Source organism: Catharus ustulatus, chromosome 9 (genome assembly GCF_009819885.2).
Source record: "Catharus ustulatus isolate bCatUst1 chromosome 9, bCatUst1.pri.v2, whole genome shotgun sequence".
NCBI classification, from domain to species: domain Eukaryota; kingdom Metazoa; phylum Chordata; class Aves; order Passeriformes; family Turdidae; genus Catharus; species Catharus ustulatus.
This window is the reverse complement of record NC_046229.1, coordinates 10,283,988-10,298,180: the sequence shown is the minus strand read 5'-3', so window position 1 is coordinate 10,298,180 and position 14,193 is coordinate 10,283,988. Positions and strand designations below refer to the sequence as shown.

General features: G+C 38.9%; 1 protein-coding gene across 1 annotated transcript; it reads right to left on the bottom strand.

The window, feature by feature from the left end:
- Positions 1 to 2,100: 2,100 nt before the first annotated feature.
- Positions 2,101 to 12,675, bottom strand: LOC117000316 (riboflavin-binding protein-like). Its single transcript, XM_033067867.2, has 5 exons — positions 12,522 to 12,675; positions 11,694 to 11,793; positions 10,487 to 10,615; positions 6,119 to 6,230; positions 2,101 to 2,474 (listed from the first exon to the last, which is right to left on the bottom strand). Exons 1-5 carry the CDS (start codon positions 12,658 to 12,660, stop codon positions 2,223 to 2,225), a joined length of 732 nt encoding a protein of 243 aa, XP_032923758.1. The 5' UTR covers positions 12,661 to 12,675; the 3' UTR covers positions 2,101 to 2,222.
- Between the last annotated feature and the right edge of the window lie 1,518 nt (positions 12,676 to 14,193).

Here is a 14,193-nt window from a genome sequence, read left to right as displayed (position 1 = left end):
AATCAGGCAGCATTCACTGCAGATGTCTGCAGTCACCAGTAACTTGGATCTTTCTTCTCCCTGGTTATCTTCACAGTGTTATTGCTGTGATCTGTTTTTTAGCTATTTGTGTTATTTTTCATTTTGCTTTACCTGAGATATCCTAGTCTTTCTGTAAATGTACAATATCCACTGATAGCATTTCTGAGTATCACAAAGGTTGTTTAGGGTGTAAATTACTGTGTATATAAAGCAACTAGACAGAAAAAACTGTGGCTTAAGAAGACTGGCATATTTATGTGAAGTTTTTGTAACACAAGCAAGTGCAAAGCAATGAGCCTGAGAGCTAAGATCACTGGTCACACCTCTGGGACCAGGGAGCTGTAGAGTGGAGAACTGTCCCATAGGGACAACTGAGAAGTTCTTGAATTTTTGTCCTAGAAAGGAGATAACCTAGAGGAAATATGGTAGCTCTGCAAAAGCATTATCTACATAATGATAACAAAAGAGTTAAATGGTTTGCTTAGGGTGTATCATGAGTCAGTGGAAAGGTTATGAATAGGAGCAAAATGGTCTTTCTTGGTCCTTTATCTTGCTGTAGGACCCAAAGTTCTTAAAAAGCATGCAATAACCAGTCTTATGGGTCATCCTGAAAGTAAGCATGGACGAGTTGTTTGTTGAGAGTGGTTTCAAGAGTAATTTAGTCAGAGCAAAGAGAAACAAAACACATGAAGAAAATGTTTGTCCATAGTGTTACAGAAGAAGCTGGTGTTATGGCAGTGAGAGGGGATAATTAATTCTTGAATTTTGAGCATAGCAAAATAAAATGCAGGAAAATTTTCTGCTCTGACTCAGGTGCAATTAAGGACAAAGAACAGAGTTAGTAAAATAGGCGAAGAGCAGGGCTGTTAGAGCTTTACAGAAGACTAAAGTCTTGTTCTTTCTTTTCTAACAGTAGAACTGACAAATTGAGTTAGCACAAAATACAGATGTGGCAAAGTATCATTCTGAAACAATTTAATGCTGGTAGGAATTAGTCCATTGTTAAGTGTACTGAGAAGCTGGTTGGAAGCAGAGCATGACCTAATGGGTTTAGCATTACTATTGCAGCTGTGTGAAACCATTCCAATAAATAAACAACTCAGTGAAGAAAGTGTGTTAGATTTTTAAGATTCTCCCAGTTAAACAGGATGTGCCAAGTCATTGTTTTAACTATGGATCAGATCCCTAAGTGCTGTAAGGCAACCGGATCCTTTGGAAGCACCAAGATGATGCTGATTTTCAGTTTGATAATGTGAACCCCAATTTCAACCCTTCTCATGGTTTCTGTGGTGATGGAATTGGAAAAGGCTGTAGAGAATGGCACAGACCTGTCTACTCTGCAGTGATGTCAGAGGAAGTATGGATGCATAACTGAAAACAAAATTTCAGTCATCTTTATCTGAAAAATCCCTCTGAGACTGGTGCAGATTTTGTTTTTAGTTTGACTGTAACAGTGATGCTGGGAAACAGAATTACTGATGGGAGAAAACTGACTGAAGCTGTCCCTGACATTTTGGTTTCTCAGAGATCATTATGTTTGGAATAGTTAAGTGGGAATAATTTCACTCAAAATTATGGCTTAAACTGATATTGTAGGAGACTTTTCTACTGCTTTGCTTAAGGTAAAAGCCCTGTGCAACAGACTGAGACTGTGCATGCTGTGTACTGACAATATTTGGATCCAGGGATTTATGTAGTACACCATAAAGCCCTGTTTTTAAGATTCAAAATAAATACATTTTCAGTGGTGAGTAGCCAGGCTTCCTGACCTATTTCTGCCTGAAGATTTCTTCTTTATCTGAGCAGGCACAGAGGAACTTGTGACAGGAGTGCTGTGTGCCTGTGGTAATGAAATGTTTGGGATGAAGATTTGGTGTGATACTGGCAGGCATGACTTTCTAGAGGTCTCCAGTTCTCACTGTTCCACCTTAAGTCAGCAGGAGCTGCCTGAGCCTCTTCTCTTTGAAAGTCAACCCCTAGATGTTTCCTTCAGGCTTGTAGCTGTTTAAGTCACAAGATTACACCTGTGCTAGCCTGTCTGGAGCTTTGTGATGCAGATGCAAAAACATCAGAGAAAGATTAATAGAACCAGCCATTGATTTATTATGTTCTAGAAAGGAAGGGATAAAGCAGACTGGCATGATGCCCCAAGCCCAGCCTCCACATCGATTTCTCTTGTCCTGACATACATCCACCAGCATTTATCTTGTCTGTTCACCCTCCTTTTGCTTTTGCTTTAGTTTCTCAAACTTCAGGAGTTTTTTTTGGCAGGCATGCTCCTCACTGCTGCTGCTGCTGCTCGAGCTTTCCTCTGAGCTTGAGCTTTTGGAGCGGAGATATTTGATTGCAATCGAGTCCTTCTTGTTCATTTGCAAGCAGAGGCAGGAGGATTCGCTCACCTTAAATGACTCTCCCCACATACTCTGGCACATGTCGGTCCCATTTGTGTACATCTGTGTGTCAAATAAGAAATGCCTTAATTACATTTAAATAGAATTGAATTAACATCAGTTTATATCAAATTGATCAACATTTATGACTTTTTAAAATTGGTTATAAGACCAGGTTATAAAAACATTGTCTGGAGTCATTCACTGTCTTGTTGTGTGCTATGCTTCATCTCTTCTGAGATGTCTGAAAATGCTACCCAGTCCCATAACTGGCAAAAGTAATTTGCCTGTTTTGTGAGCAAGTGGTTACACAAAATGCAGGGATCAACAGCTGCCCTTTGTTTCCACCCTGGGGCTGACAGCCCAGCAGCTCTCTGGGGCTGACAGTTAAAGCTGTGTGTGAGAGCCTTTACAACTTGTAGCATGTCAGGACATTCTGACATGCCTTGAAATCTGAGCAGTGCTGAAAGTGCCAGACAGTGCTTTGAATATGGGAATCTTTTTATTTACAGGCCAGAGACAGCCCCGTGGAGTCACAGCTCCGAGGGATCTCATTGTGCCTGCTGCAATGTACTTCATGGCTGGGCAGGACCTCACAGGCAAAGAGAAGAGACATAATTTAGCAACTGCTTGAAGAAAGTAAGTTTTTGTCAAGCTTCCAAAGTGCTTTTTCCAGTGGGGCAATGGCCTTTCTGGCTCAAGAAACTGCAAATTGCAGCTTCTTGTACCCTTATCAAGTGAAGCTGTTCTGTTCTTGGTACTATTGCATTTTTTAAGTCCTGTGTCATAGGACCTGTCAACCACACAACAAAGATACTGCTTGTTTGCTGAGCTCACATTGTGACAACCTTCCCCCTGCCCAGGCTTGAGTTTATCTAAAGAATATTAGCTTAATAGTTATGTCCAGACACAAAGCAGGCAGTATGTGCACTTTATCTTGCCTGCATTTGTCCCAAGTGTTTGTGGTTGAAGTTCAATCTTTTCTGTTTCTGAAAAGGAAACTTCAGTACTCTCAGAAGCAAAGCTAAGAATGGGATTAGGGATAGGAGTGGTGGCAGGAGTAGAAGCCTTGGAAATTAAGGAGTAGGGGTGTTGGTAACTGAAACTGTGGGCCAGGCAGCAGCACCAGGGCTTTGTTGCTGACTGATTCACCTTGACCATGTCACTAGCATCTCTCTGATGGAAGCTTTGCTTTATCTGTAACAGCACAAGTAGTCTTTGCCCATGATGCTGATTCCTGCAGTGTTTATCTTACTGGTGTAAATCCTGGATGCTCTGCTGGTTTACCACCATTACCAGCTCATCCAAAGATTTAACACTGTGAATCTCAGAGCAGTGCCCTGTCTTCGTCTTTGAGTTGGGATAGCTGCATGGAAGCTGCTCTGTGTGCAAAAAAAAATTTTAAAAAATTACAGATTTAAGTCCATCATATAGAAGTGAAATTTGGTATATGTAATCTTTCTTCTGCTCCAGTTATTTTTGATAACAAATTTCCTTTGTCCCCATGTGCAAAACTATGCTGATTTTTTGCTTTATGAATAATACAAAGTCCATTTCAAATAGCCTCACAGACTCTGTAGTCTGTAAAACAGCTTTTCAGCTCATACCATCTCTAGCCAGGGCTTATACCATGGATGCTGCAAGTGCTGGAGAAAGAGTATGGAGGTTGGGATGATGCATTGGGAGCAGGATCAGAAAAGGAAAGCTCCTCCGTCTAGTTCTTTCCTTGTGTTCTCAGGACAAGCTGATCTTAGCTCTTTCTTTCCCACTATTCCTGTGATTTTAAGTAGCATTAGATATCTTCTTCCAGCTCCTATGCAGTTCTGAATTTCTACCTGCTTTTGGCTAATCATCCCAGAAAGTATTAAAGCCTGTCACATGGGTTTGTTTAGATCTTTATGCAAGAGACATCTATACACCCTATACTTGTGTCCCACAGGTTCTGTAATGTGTTTGTGCTTTTCTACTTGCTAAATTGGTAATTTTATTTTGACCTTCCTCCTAATTCTGCCTAAAGATCATAATGCTGCAGCAAACACATGGAGCACCTGTGCCTCCAACAGGTCCCTAAATTCCTGCAAATGATCCTGACTCTTTAGCTTCTTGGAAAATGTCCTAGGCTGTGCATTTACATTATTTGGGAATCACCTAGCTGAGAGAATAATGACAAGGCTAAAACTGGCCATGGTCAGTTGTGCATCCTTAATATTCAGCATTTGTTCTTTATTCAGCAGTTGTCACAGATGGGCCTTAGAACCACTTGCATACATCACATGTAGAGCTGCTGATTGCTCCTCTGTGTGGAAAAAGTAACTGTCTTCAGTGCTCTGTGACAGCATGAGAACCTTCCATGAGCTGAGTCCAAACCAAGGCAGTCTAGTGTTTGTATATCATGTAATTTTCATATGGGAAATGCGTGTTTTTTAATTTCTCTGCAGAAATTTCATCTTTATGCTTACTTACCATGCAAGACTATTTTTGGTGAAAAACATGGGTAGTTTAGGGTGTGGTTCAATTTAGTTAAGGAATAGCTGTGCCTGGCTGCAAGTGATAAGACCTTGGAATTTGCTGCATGCTTTTCCCTGCAGATGGTAAATATTCTTTAAGAAATATGTGCAAGGGAACTCAAGGTTAAAAGCTCCTATCTCTGAAACAGGGACAGTTTGAACAGAAACTGGAGATTATTTATGGAGATTATAATTTTGTTTTTCACTTCAGCTGGAACTACTGATGATTTAGCACATCTGGGAAACTAAGCTGTAAGTTTCCACAACCCATTTGTTTTTGGCCACCTTCCTGAGTCTGCTGATTAGTGTCACTTTTGCAAGGCAGACAGCAATCCAGCACTAACTGGACTGTGTCTTCCACTTGTATCAGTTGCTGAACTGACTTCTGGAAGTACATGCACTTGAATTGAATTCAAAATAATGAATCTGCAATGCCTTACTACCAGTCCCTAAGCACTTCACCTAAATTTTGTTTACTTCTTCAATTTAGGCAGTTTTTCATGGACTCAGTGAAGTTCAACTATTAAAAATATTCAAACACACTTTTGAACTGTATTATATCACTCTGATGCTAAATATACTTGAGTCACTAGAAAAATCCTACCTGACTCTGGAAAGCTCTGTAGATCAGGTTCCAGGCAACCTTGCTCCTGTAAGTCTTGTCATTTCTCATTTTATACACTTTTGCTCATAAAATTACTTATCCCAACCATTAAGTGTTCTCAGAAAGATGGGATGGAGAAGGACAAGATAAAATAGAGAAAAGGGCAAAGATACCCAGTAGGCAAGAAAACCTTAAAAATTTTTCAGTGGTTTGGGAATTTACATTCCAATTTAAAAAGACAGGAGTGTGTAGAGCCCCATATTGTGTAAGGAACCTTATGAAATGCATCTTAGTGTCTCTGTATGAACAAGGTTCATTTATCTTTTACTTTCTAAATCCCACTGGGGTGTTTATGGACTTTTGTTTCACAAGTGGAATGAATAGTGATTAATTAAATGTATATCTACCTAGAGTGAGTGCTGTACATAAAAATGAATGTTTGAAAATTTGTATACTTAAAAAGTCTGATGTACGAATGGCTTGAAATCACTGAAGTAAAAATAATTCACCGGTGGCATTTTACTCCTATATATTCAGGAAAAAAAACCCAACTCCTAATGCCATATTTTCTGCTTCAGTTGATCAGGATTTCTTACCTCATGGTATGGAATACATTTATTCTTACAGTGGTTTTCTCCACTTTCATCTCGCTCCCAGTCCGTCAGCCAGTTACGAACGCATATGGAATCATCTTTGCAGGCTTCATACCTTCATGGAGATCAGTGTGGAAGATAAAGTTACTTCTCTCACAATTTTCATTGGACTCAGATTAAACTCAAAGAGGTGTCCAGGGGTTCTGTTAGTAACATGGTGTGATTACAGTGCAGCTTAGCAACAGATCTTCGAGCAATGTGCACATTATCTCTGCTTGACATGTTCATAAACTCTGAGCTGCCCAGGAAAACCTAAATTCCTGTGAAAACTAAACACTTCACTCACTACCTTTTATACTAGCAGACTGAGCAAAGGGCTTATGTTGTGGGTATTTTCTGCTTGGTTATCTGATGTTCCTGAGTGGAGGAAATCCTGGGAGGGAGGGAAGGAGTTTCATGAATGCAGCTGTTCCATATCATAACAGAGCATAGGTGGGCTAAGAGTGAACTGTCACTTGAAGGAGATGTGGGGAAAGTTTGTATTTATGAATTAATATGGGACAAAAACAATGTTGTTTCCCAGGCAGGGGAGTTGCTATGAGGAATGTGCACTGAAATAAGGAAATTCCACAAAACCAAAATAATATGAACTAATAGGCTGTCAGCCTCAGAATGACATTTTCAAAGAAGGTAAAAAGAAAAGGAAATATAAGAGTTCTGTAGGTTATAGGTCTAAAATCTTAAATTTGAAATTATTTTTAATTTCTAAGTGGTAATGTAGAAGAAAACCTATAAATGGCCTGGAATGAGTTCTTGCTGGTTGACTTGATGAGAGATCTCATGACTTATCATTATCCTACATAATTTCCTCCCTTCCACTTCTCTTTTATGTTGTACTTTTTGGCTCTTACCTTTCTTAAGGACTACTTTCTGCAAATCAGTTAACATCTACTTAGATTTAGTCTCTTTGGCTTGTAGGACTATTCATACCAGTAACTGAGAGTGCCAAAACAATGAGGCACAGCTTCCAGAAAGTTAATGTTTGGCATGGTACTTGCAATTAGTGCCTTTGGATAGATCTTCTGTTTGTCATTTTTAATCTTCAGGGTCATGTTTCAAAACTGTTTTGATATCACGAGGGCTGCAGCCTTGCATTTTTAAATGAAATATGTGGGTTGTCATGTGGTCACGAGAACAACAAGAACTGGACATTGCAATAGATTTGCAAGTGCAGAAAGGTCATAAGATGCTTATCTACAGTATCTTCCCTCTGGTTTTCTGGGCTTTTTGGAGGGAGAAAGAGCAATAACAGATGGAAGGTAACCAGGGCCTGAGCTAAACAACTCAGAGTCAGGAGACATGCACTATCAATGGGTTCATCTCTGAATCTGCTGTCAGAGGTATGGACTCTGCTGGAAATAGAGGTTAAAATTTGAGAAATTAATATTCATGGTATGCATCTGGTTTCCTAGGAATATTAATAAAATATATTAAAGTGTTTGTATTTTTATTCACCACTGTTTATCGACTTGTCAGATGAAATGTTTCCTAATCACAATTATTACTTGACTATGATTTGTTCTATAAGCAGGTGACAAGGCATAATTCCATTGTTAGGAGTTTTTCCTTATCCCAATGGAAGTAATTATGAAGTCAAGTTTATGAAAGTCATGATTTGTGAAAAGTCTAATTTCTGCAGTCTAGAAACCCACAAGTTGTTTGTTCAAACATTAACTAAATGTAAGAAAAATAAACGCTTAAAATATCCTCCCTGAACATATTTGTTCTCCATGTACCATGAGCAGAATTTTTTTATTGTAAAGCCTTTTTCCCCTGTATTTTTTGTAATTAGCTCTTTCTCTTTTATAGGACACAGGGCCCTTTCACAGGTGAATAAATGACTTGTACACTGGGCTCTTTCAAAAGCAGTAGTTTAAGGACTAGTGAGAGCAAGGAATTCTAAAACAATAGAAAGAAAAGGAAGGCCCCAAGCTACTCAGATGAATTTCTTTCAAATTAAGTCTGCTCATTCAGAATACTCTGCACATTTCTGGCCACAAAGACATACAGTATGCAGCAGGCACACTCACAGTATGTAGAGAAAGTAGGTCACATCACCAGCAGTGCTACAGCATGCTAAAGGGACTTCAGTGAATAGAACATGAAAAAATGTTACTTTAAATCATCAGAAAGAGTGGGAATTCTGTCCAGGCTCTTTTCCAGCCTGAGGCTGTAGGCAGGGTGAGGGAATGGGTTTGACACTGGCATTAGGCAGGCACACAGACCAGCATGCAGGGTAATGGGCCATCAGTACATTTTTGATTCAGGCCAGGCATCTGTGACGCCAAAAGGAGCAATAGATCATTGCTCAGGACTTGTTTAGAGCATATCCTCTCTATGCCAGGAGACTATACTGGAAAAGGGTCAGTTTTCCTGGGCAGCACCTCTCAGTAGCCCACCATTTCACTTTCCAGCAACAAAAGCTAAAAGTGCTGTTTACCTGCAGGTTGTGGCAGTGCCCAGGGAAGACTGAGGATTTTGCAATGTAATATTGACCCATGATCTACACTTTGGTATAAATCTCATATACACCAAAGCTGTCTTAAATTAGTTCATAGACACAAACTAAACTTACAGCACACGTTTTCTTTTATCTTTACACTTTCACTTGTTATAGCAGTTTAGTAAAGACTTTTTGTGTTATTTGTTTTGGGACACATTTGTTTTAGATATTGGTATTCTCTAATTTTGCCCATTAGATCTATTCTAGAGCTCCCTGGAAACTGCAGTGCTTTTATATCCAAATACAATATTTGGTAATTGGTTCTCAGCCTTAAGATTCAGAGCACTGAGGGAAATTCAAGGTCTCATTCTTTATATTCAAGGAGGTCAATAATCTGGATTCAGTTTAGAAGATTACAAAAACTTAGCAAGGAAGACCGCGCATGACAAATTTGTTCCTGAGGTACATGTGGTTTCCTGACACAGAAATAAAATTCATTGCTAGAGAAACTCTAGGAAAGCTATGAAATACATCAGCCTTTCTCACTTGCTTCCATTACAAATCCAAGCTATGTTTCTTGTTTCCTTCACTGGCACAAGGCAATGGAGATATATTTGCAGACAAATCCTACCAAAATTCTGCGCTGCATACATGACTTTGCCCTTGGAGGGAATGGAAATGCATCCACATGTCAATAGTATTCAAGTTGTGTAAGCCCAGAGAAGCAGGGCAGAGAGCAGCACAAGAGAACCCTACCATGCTCTGTGTTCTGTATTTTCTATACTTTTAAGAAAAGCTCTTTTGTAACATTTTTAGAAGTATCGTAATGGTTTTCCATGATTTTCAGAGTGGCCTAAGGAATCCAGACATTCACAGTCCATTACCTTCATGGAAAGCTAGCACTTATAATCCTATAGTGTGAACAGAGCCTGTGGTGTTTGTGCTTCACACACACATCCAGACAAGTTCCTCCAGTGACTGGGCACAACATTCATAAGGTGCTGACTGAGTTTATGTATCCCATGGTGATGTTTTTAAGATCCAACATCTCAAAACAGGGAGAGAAAGGAGAGAGAGAGGGAGGGAGAGACAGATTCTGGATAAGTACCAGTAGAAAAATCTCAGTACCCTACATGGATATAATTCTCCTGCCCCAACACTAAGGACAGATGGGTGCTGTCCCACCCCGTGCCTTGCACTCAAAAAATAATGTGATTCTCTGATTCTGTGTTTGGGGAAACAAAATTCAATGCTATTATGCTGCTCATTGCTGTTAATAATTTTAGCATTAGCTGGTTGCAATTGTCTCTAATATAGAGGCTTTTAGAAGAGATTAAACAGTGTGATGATAGAAGGGATAAGGTCAAGGGTGAAAAATTAAGGAATGAAGCTAATTTGTTACAATAATTAGTCGAAATCCCATGAGTTGATGTCTTTCCTGATTTTGTGGTGCATTTTATACATACAAAATGTATCTTATAATGATCAAGTATGCAGATTGAAAATGCTAATTGCATAAATGCTACTTCACAGACTTCATGGACTTTCCAAAGGGTGGACAGGCCCTGCTGCTGCCAGTGCCTGTGAGCATGGCAGGAGCTCCTCTGTCACGATACCACTGCACTGCATCCTCCCCCAGAGCAGGGCAGTGCTGTTCCTGAGTCACTAAACTCATTTTAGTGTCCCCATCCTGCATTCACAGCCTGTGTCATTATTATTTTGGGGGCAGTAGCTTAGCAGAAGGAAAAGGAGAGATGGCAAACAAGAAATTCAGAAGCAGAACAAGAGAAAAGTAGTGCAACACCACTGAATCACAGGCAGCATGTTAAAACTAAATAAAAATACTTTGATTAAACAGCTGAACCTACCAGTCATCACAGAAGCTTTGACACAATGGCACAGCCTGAATAGCAGCAGTGTTGTTGGGATGGATCCAGCGAGCAGCATATGGAGAACACCGGTAAAAGCACTCGATTTTCTTTGTGAAATCTTCACAGCTGTGGTGGATGAGAACAGCCACAAATAAGCCTGTTTCTGAGCTTCAAGGCTACAGCCTCTGTTTTTTAGGCCTGCTTTGGTGTGGATGCAATACTACAGATTAGGAGAAGAACACAGAAAAGCATCCTTTGGCCCTGTTAATGCCTAAGTTTGAAACTCATTCCTCTGGCATTGTGTACAGACTCTGACCGTGCAATTACCACAGCCAGCTACAGCACAAATGTTTCCATGCATATTTCAGCCCTATTTGTGTAAGCTTTCCGTAAACTTCTGAGGCCTTGAGTTTTCCCGGCAACAACGATTCCAGGCAATAATAAATGTAGTTTAAAACTATAGTATAAAACTTTGTCTGTGCTGTAGCCTCATGGTTTCACTAATCTTTAGATTTTTCCCACAGCCCAGCTGAAGTTACTTAAAATCGCATACTGTGCTGCTCTCCTGGGAGTGGCAGGCAAGAGCTGTTACTTTTTCACATCTGTTTTTGCTTAATTGTTTTGTACTTTCATCCCTTTATTTCTATAACTTGCCATGTTTCACAGATTTAACATCTAACAGGGTACTAAAAATCTTAATTAAGGAGATATTTTTCATGGTTACAAAACCCACAGGACTACAAGAATTTTTATTTTAAATTTTTGGCCGTTTAATTTCTAGACTCCTGTGCTTTTTTTTGGGTGAGATTTAATAATTTAGTTGATGTGCTTTCTAAACAAAGGAAGAAGCCTGGTCTCTATTCATTACAGATCACTCTCACTGGTGGTTGATGGCTGGAGAGTTACAGAGGTACAGAGTGGTTCTTACCTACTGGGTTTAAGACTGGTTTGCATTGCTAGATCTGGTTCTGTACTGAAAGCAAATTTGAAAAAAATCCCACAACACTGTCTTGAAAAAATGACAGAAATAGGGATTTGTGGGTTTATGTGAGAGGAGAAGAAAAGTCAGAGGTTGGTCAGGTATAGAGAAAAGGTGATGGGAACTAGTCTGGGTGACATAATCTCTAGGGTAACCTAATGTCCATCAGCAGCTCCAGCCCGGATCTGTGGAACCAGGACACAGAAAACATCAAAGCTGACTTACGATTTACTGAGCTGCCCACATCTGTTCCAGTAGCTGTTGCTTACTTTAATTACCGGGGAATGAGCCAATTGCTCTGTGAAGTCTGCATAGCAACAGGAAGCTGTTGGGAATAAAACAAAGATCTTGCAATAAGTGTTCCTTTTTAACACTGTATTTGGAAGACACAAAATGTAAGATGAATCTGGTTTAAGCCATAATATGATAAAGTCTCTTAGTAGTAACTAGAAGATGCACTCAAGCTCTAACAATTTTGGGTGTGAAAGTGGCAGTATAAATGCTAGGAGAGGTGGACTGGCATAAACAGTGCTTTGCAAAGTTGGGCCCAGAGAGTCCCAAGAATTTTACCAGTGTTCTGCCAGATGCCACATCCTGAAGGATACTAACTTTGAAAACTACCAAACATTAAAAAAAAAAAAAAAAAGAATTGAAGAATTTTAATAAGTACTGCATTTTGCTTACAATAGAATTTTCATTTCAGATTTTCCCATTTGGTGTCTGCTACAATTAATTTTTGTACTTAATTACAATAAAGCAAAATAATCTTTGCTGTGAACATTTGTAAGCAGATGGAACTACAAGAAAGGCAAAATGCATCAGAATTTTGAAAAGAAAATAAATTAAGTCAATGAGAGTTTTACAGCTGACTTTGTTAAGACCCAGAATCTTACTCTTGGTTTGCATGCAGCAAAATGCCAATGAAGGAGGTTTTTCAAATACAATGCATACTGCATCTTATATGTTTTTGAGAAATTAGGGGAACAGCCAAAACAATTAGTGTACAATGCTGTATTTCTTGGCCATATTTGGAAAAAATTAAACCACTCTTACATTTAGAGTAGAGAGTGCACTCTTGCATTCTTGGCTCAGGACTTGGCTTCAGTTTTTGGGTGTCCCCTTCCAGACATCCGTATTTTTGGCAGGTGGATGATGTTATGACAGCAAGGAAGGTGACAGCAAACCTCAGCATTGTTCTTCAGCTCTTTTTCCTGTATGGAGACAAGTCTTTGTTTACATCTTTTATTTCTAGGACAACCCATAGCATTAAAAGGAAGGACAGCATTTAAAATACTGCATGTATAATCAAATGAAATACGCTCAGCAAAGATGCACACAGAAATACTAAGACACATTCTCCCTTCCTATTTGTTTATCACTGAACATTTACCCTTCTGTTACATATTTCTGAGGTTTGGTGGCAAGTGATAAAAGTCATCAATAATTCAGACTATGTACAAAAACATGTTATAATTTTCAGTATTTAAGAAAATTATTTTAAATTTCTCCCACTGAGCTGAATTATTTTTAACCCTTCCAAAAGACGTTTGTATGTTTCACTAGATGTGAAGAAAATATTCATTAGTTCTAAAACCTGAAGAGTTTTTTGCTCGCTTGGAAATTACACATTAAATACAGTTGCAAGTCAGATAGTAGTGTTCACCACCTGAACTGGATAAATTACATTGAATACTTGCCTTTATTGAAGCTATGCTAATTTATATTTAATAATCTGATCCGTTATTTTCTGCCTCTTTTGTAGAGTTTAGTCAAAATGCAAGATAAAAGCATTTTGTCTTTATCACTAAAATTTCTCTAAACACAGGCTGTACATTAGTTGCCTATAAAGATAAATCTAGAACCTGTTACATAAATCAATGTATTATTCTTTGCACATGTTATTAATTTAACCTTTCATTATTTAGTTAAATATTCCTGTTAACTTTTTTGAATAATTTTGCCTGAATAAGCACTGCAGTTCTTCTATGTACCTAGACTTTTCAGATATAAAGAACAAATTATACAGAAGAAGAAAACTGTTTTTTCAATTTCTCAGTAATTTCTCACCTCTTTTGCTTTCCTTCTGGGTGATACTTCTCCGTTGAATAGGAACACAGTAAGTTGCTTTTCCCATTTTCCACTTTATATACACACCATCTGGCATGAGTGCTCCAAAATTTGTTTGCCCTGGAAGAGTTCCTTGACCCTTTGGAACGCTAACACAGATTTATCTCAAAAGCAGATGCAATGACCAGCACATAATGCCCTTTTATTGCTTGCAAACATCGACATGATAAAGAGGAAAGTACAAACATGGGTTAGAATTAGAAAAACAATAGCTCTCCTATATTTCAAATGCCAAATCAGGCCTCCTGCCTGATTTTGCCATGATTCCTTGTATTACTAATTATTAAAATAATTTCTACAACAGTTTCATGGAGCTCTTACCATGAATTCAGGCTTCAGTGAATTCAAGACATTAAATGCTTCTTATTTCAGCCTGACTGGCTTAATTCTGACTAATGGCTTGCCTTGTTACACAGTAATTTTACTACATTACTTGGAAGATAGTCCATGTCTCCTGATTCCCAGTTCTTTGCATTGTCTTCACAGGATCCCTTCAAAACCTGCTGCTGTTCACCCTGATTGCTCTACCCGGCTCATATGTACCTTAAAACTGGTCTCACAGCAGTACAAGAAATGGTTGATAGTGATAATGATAGTG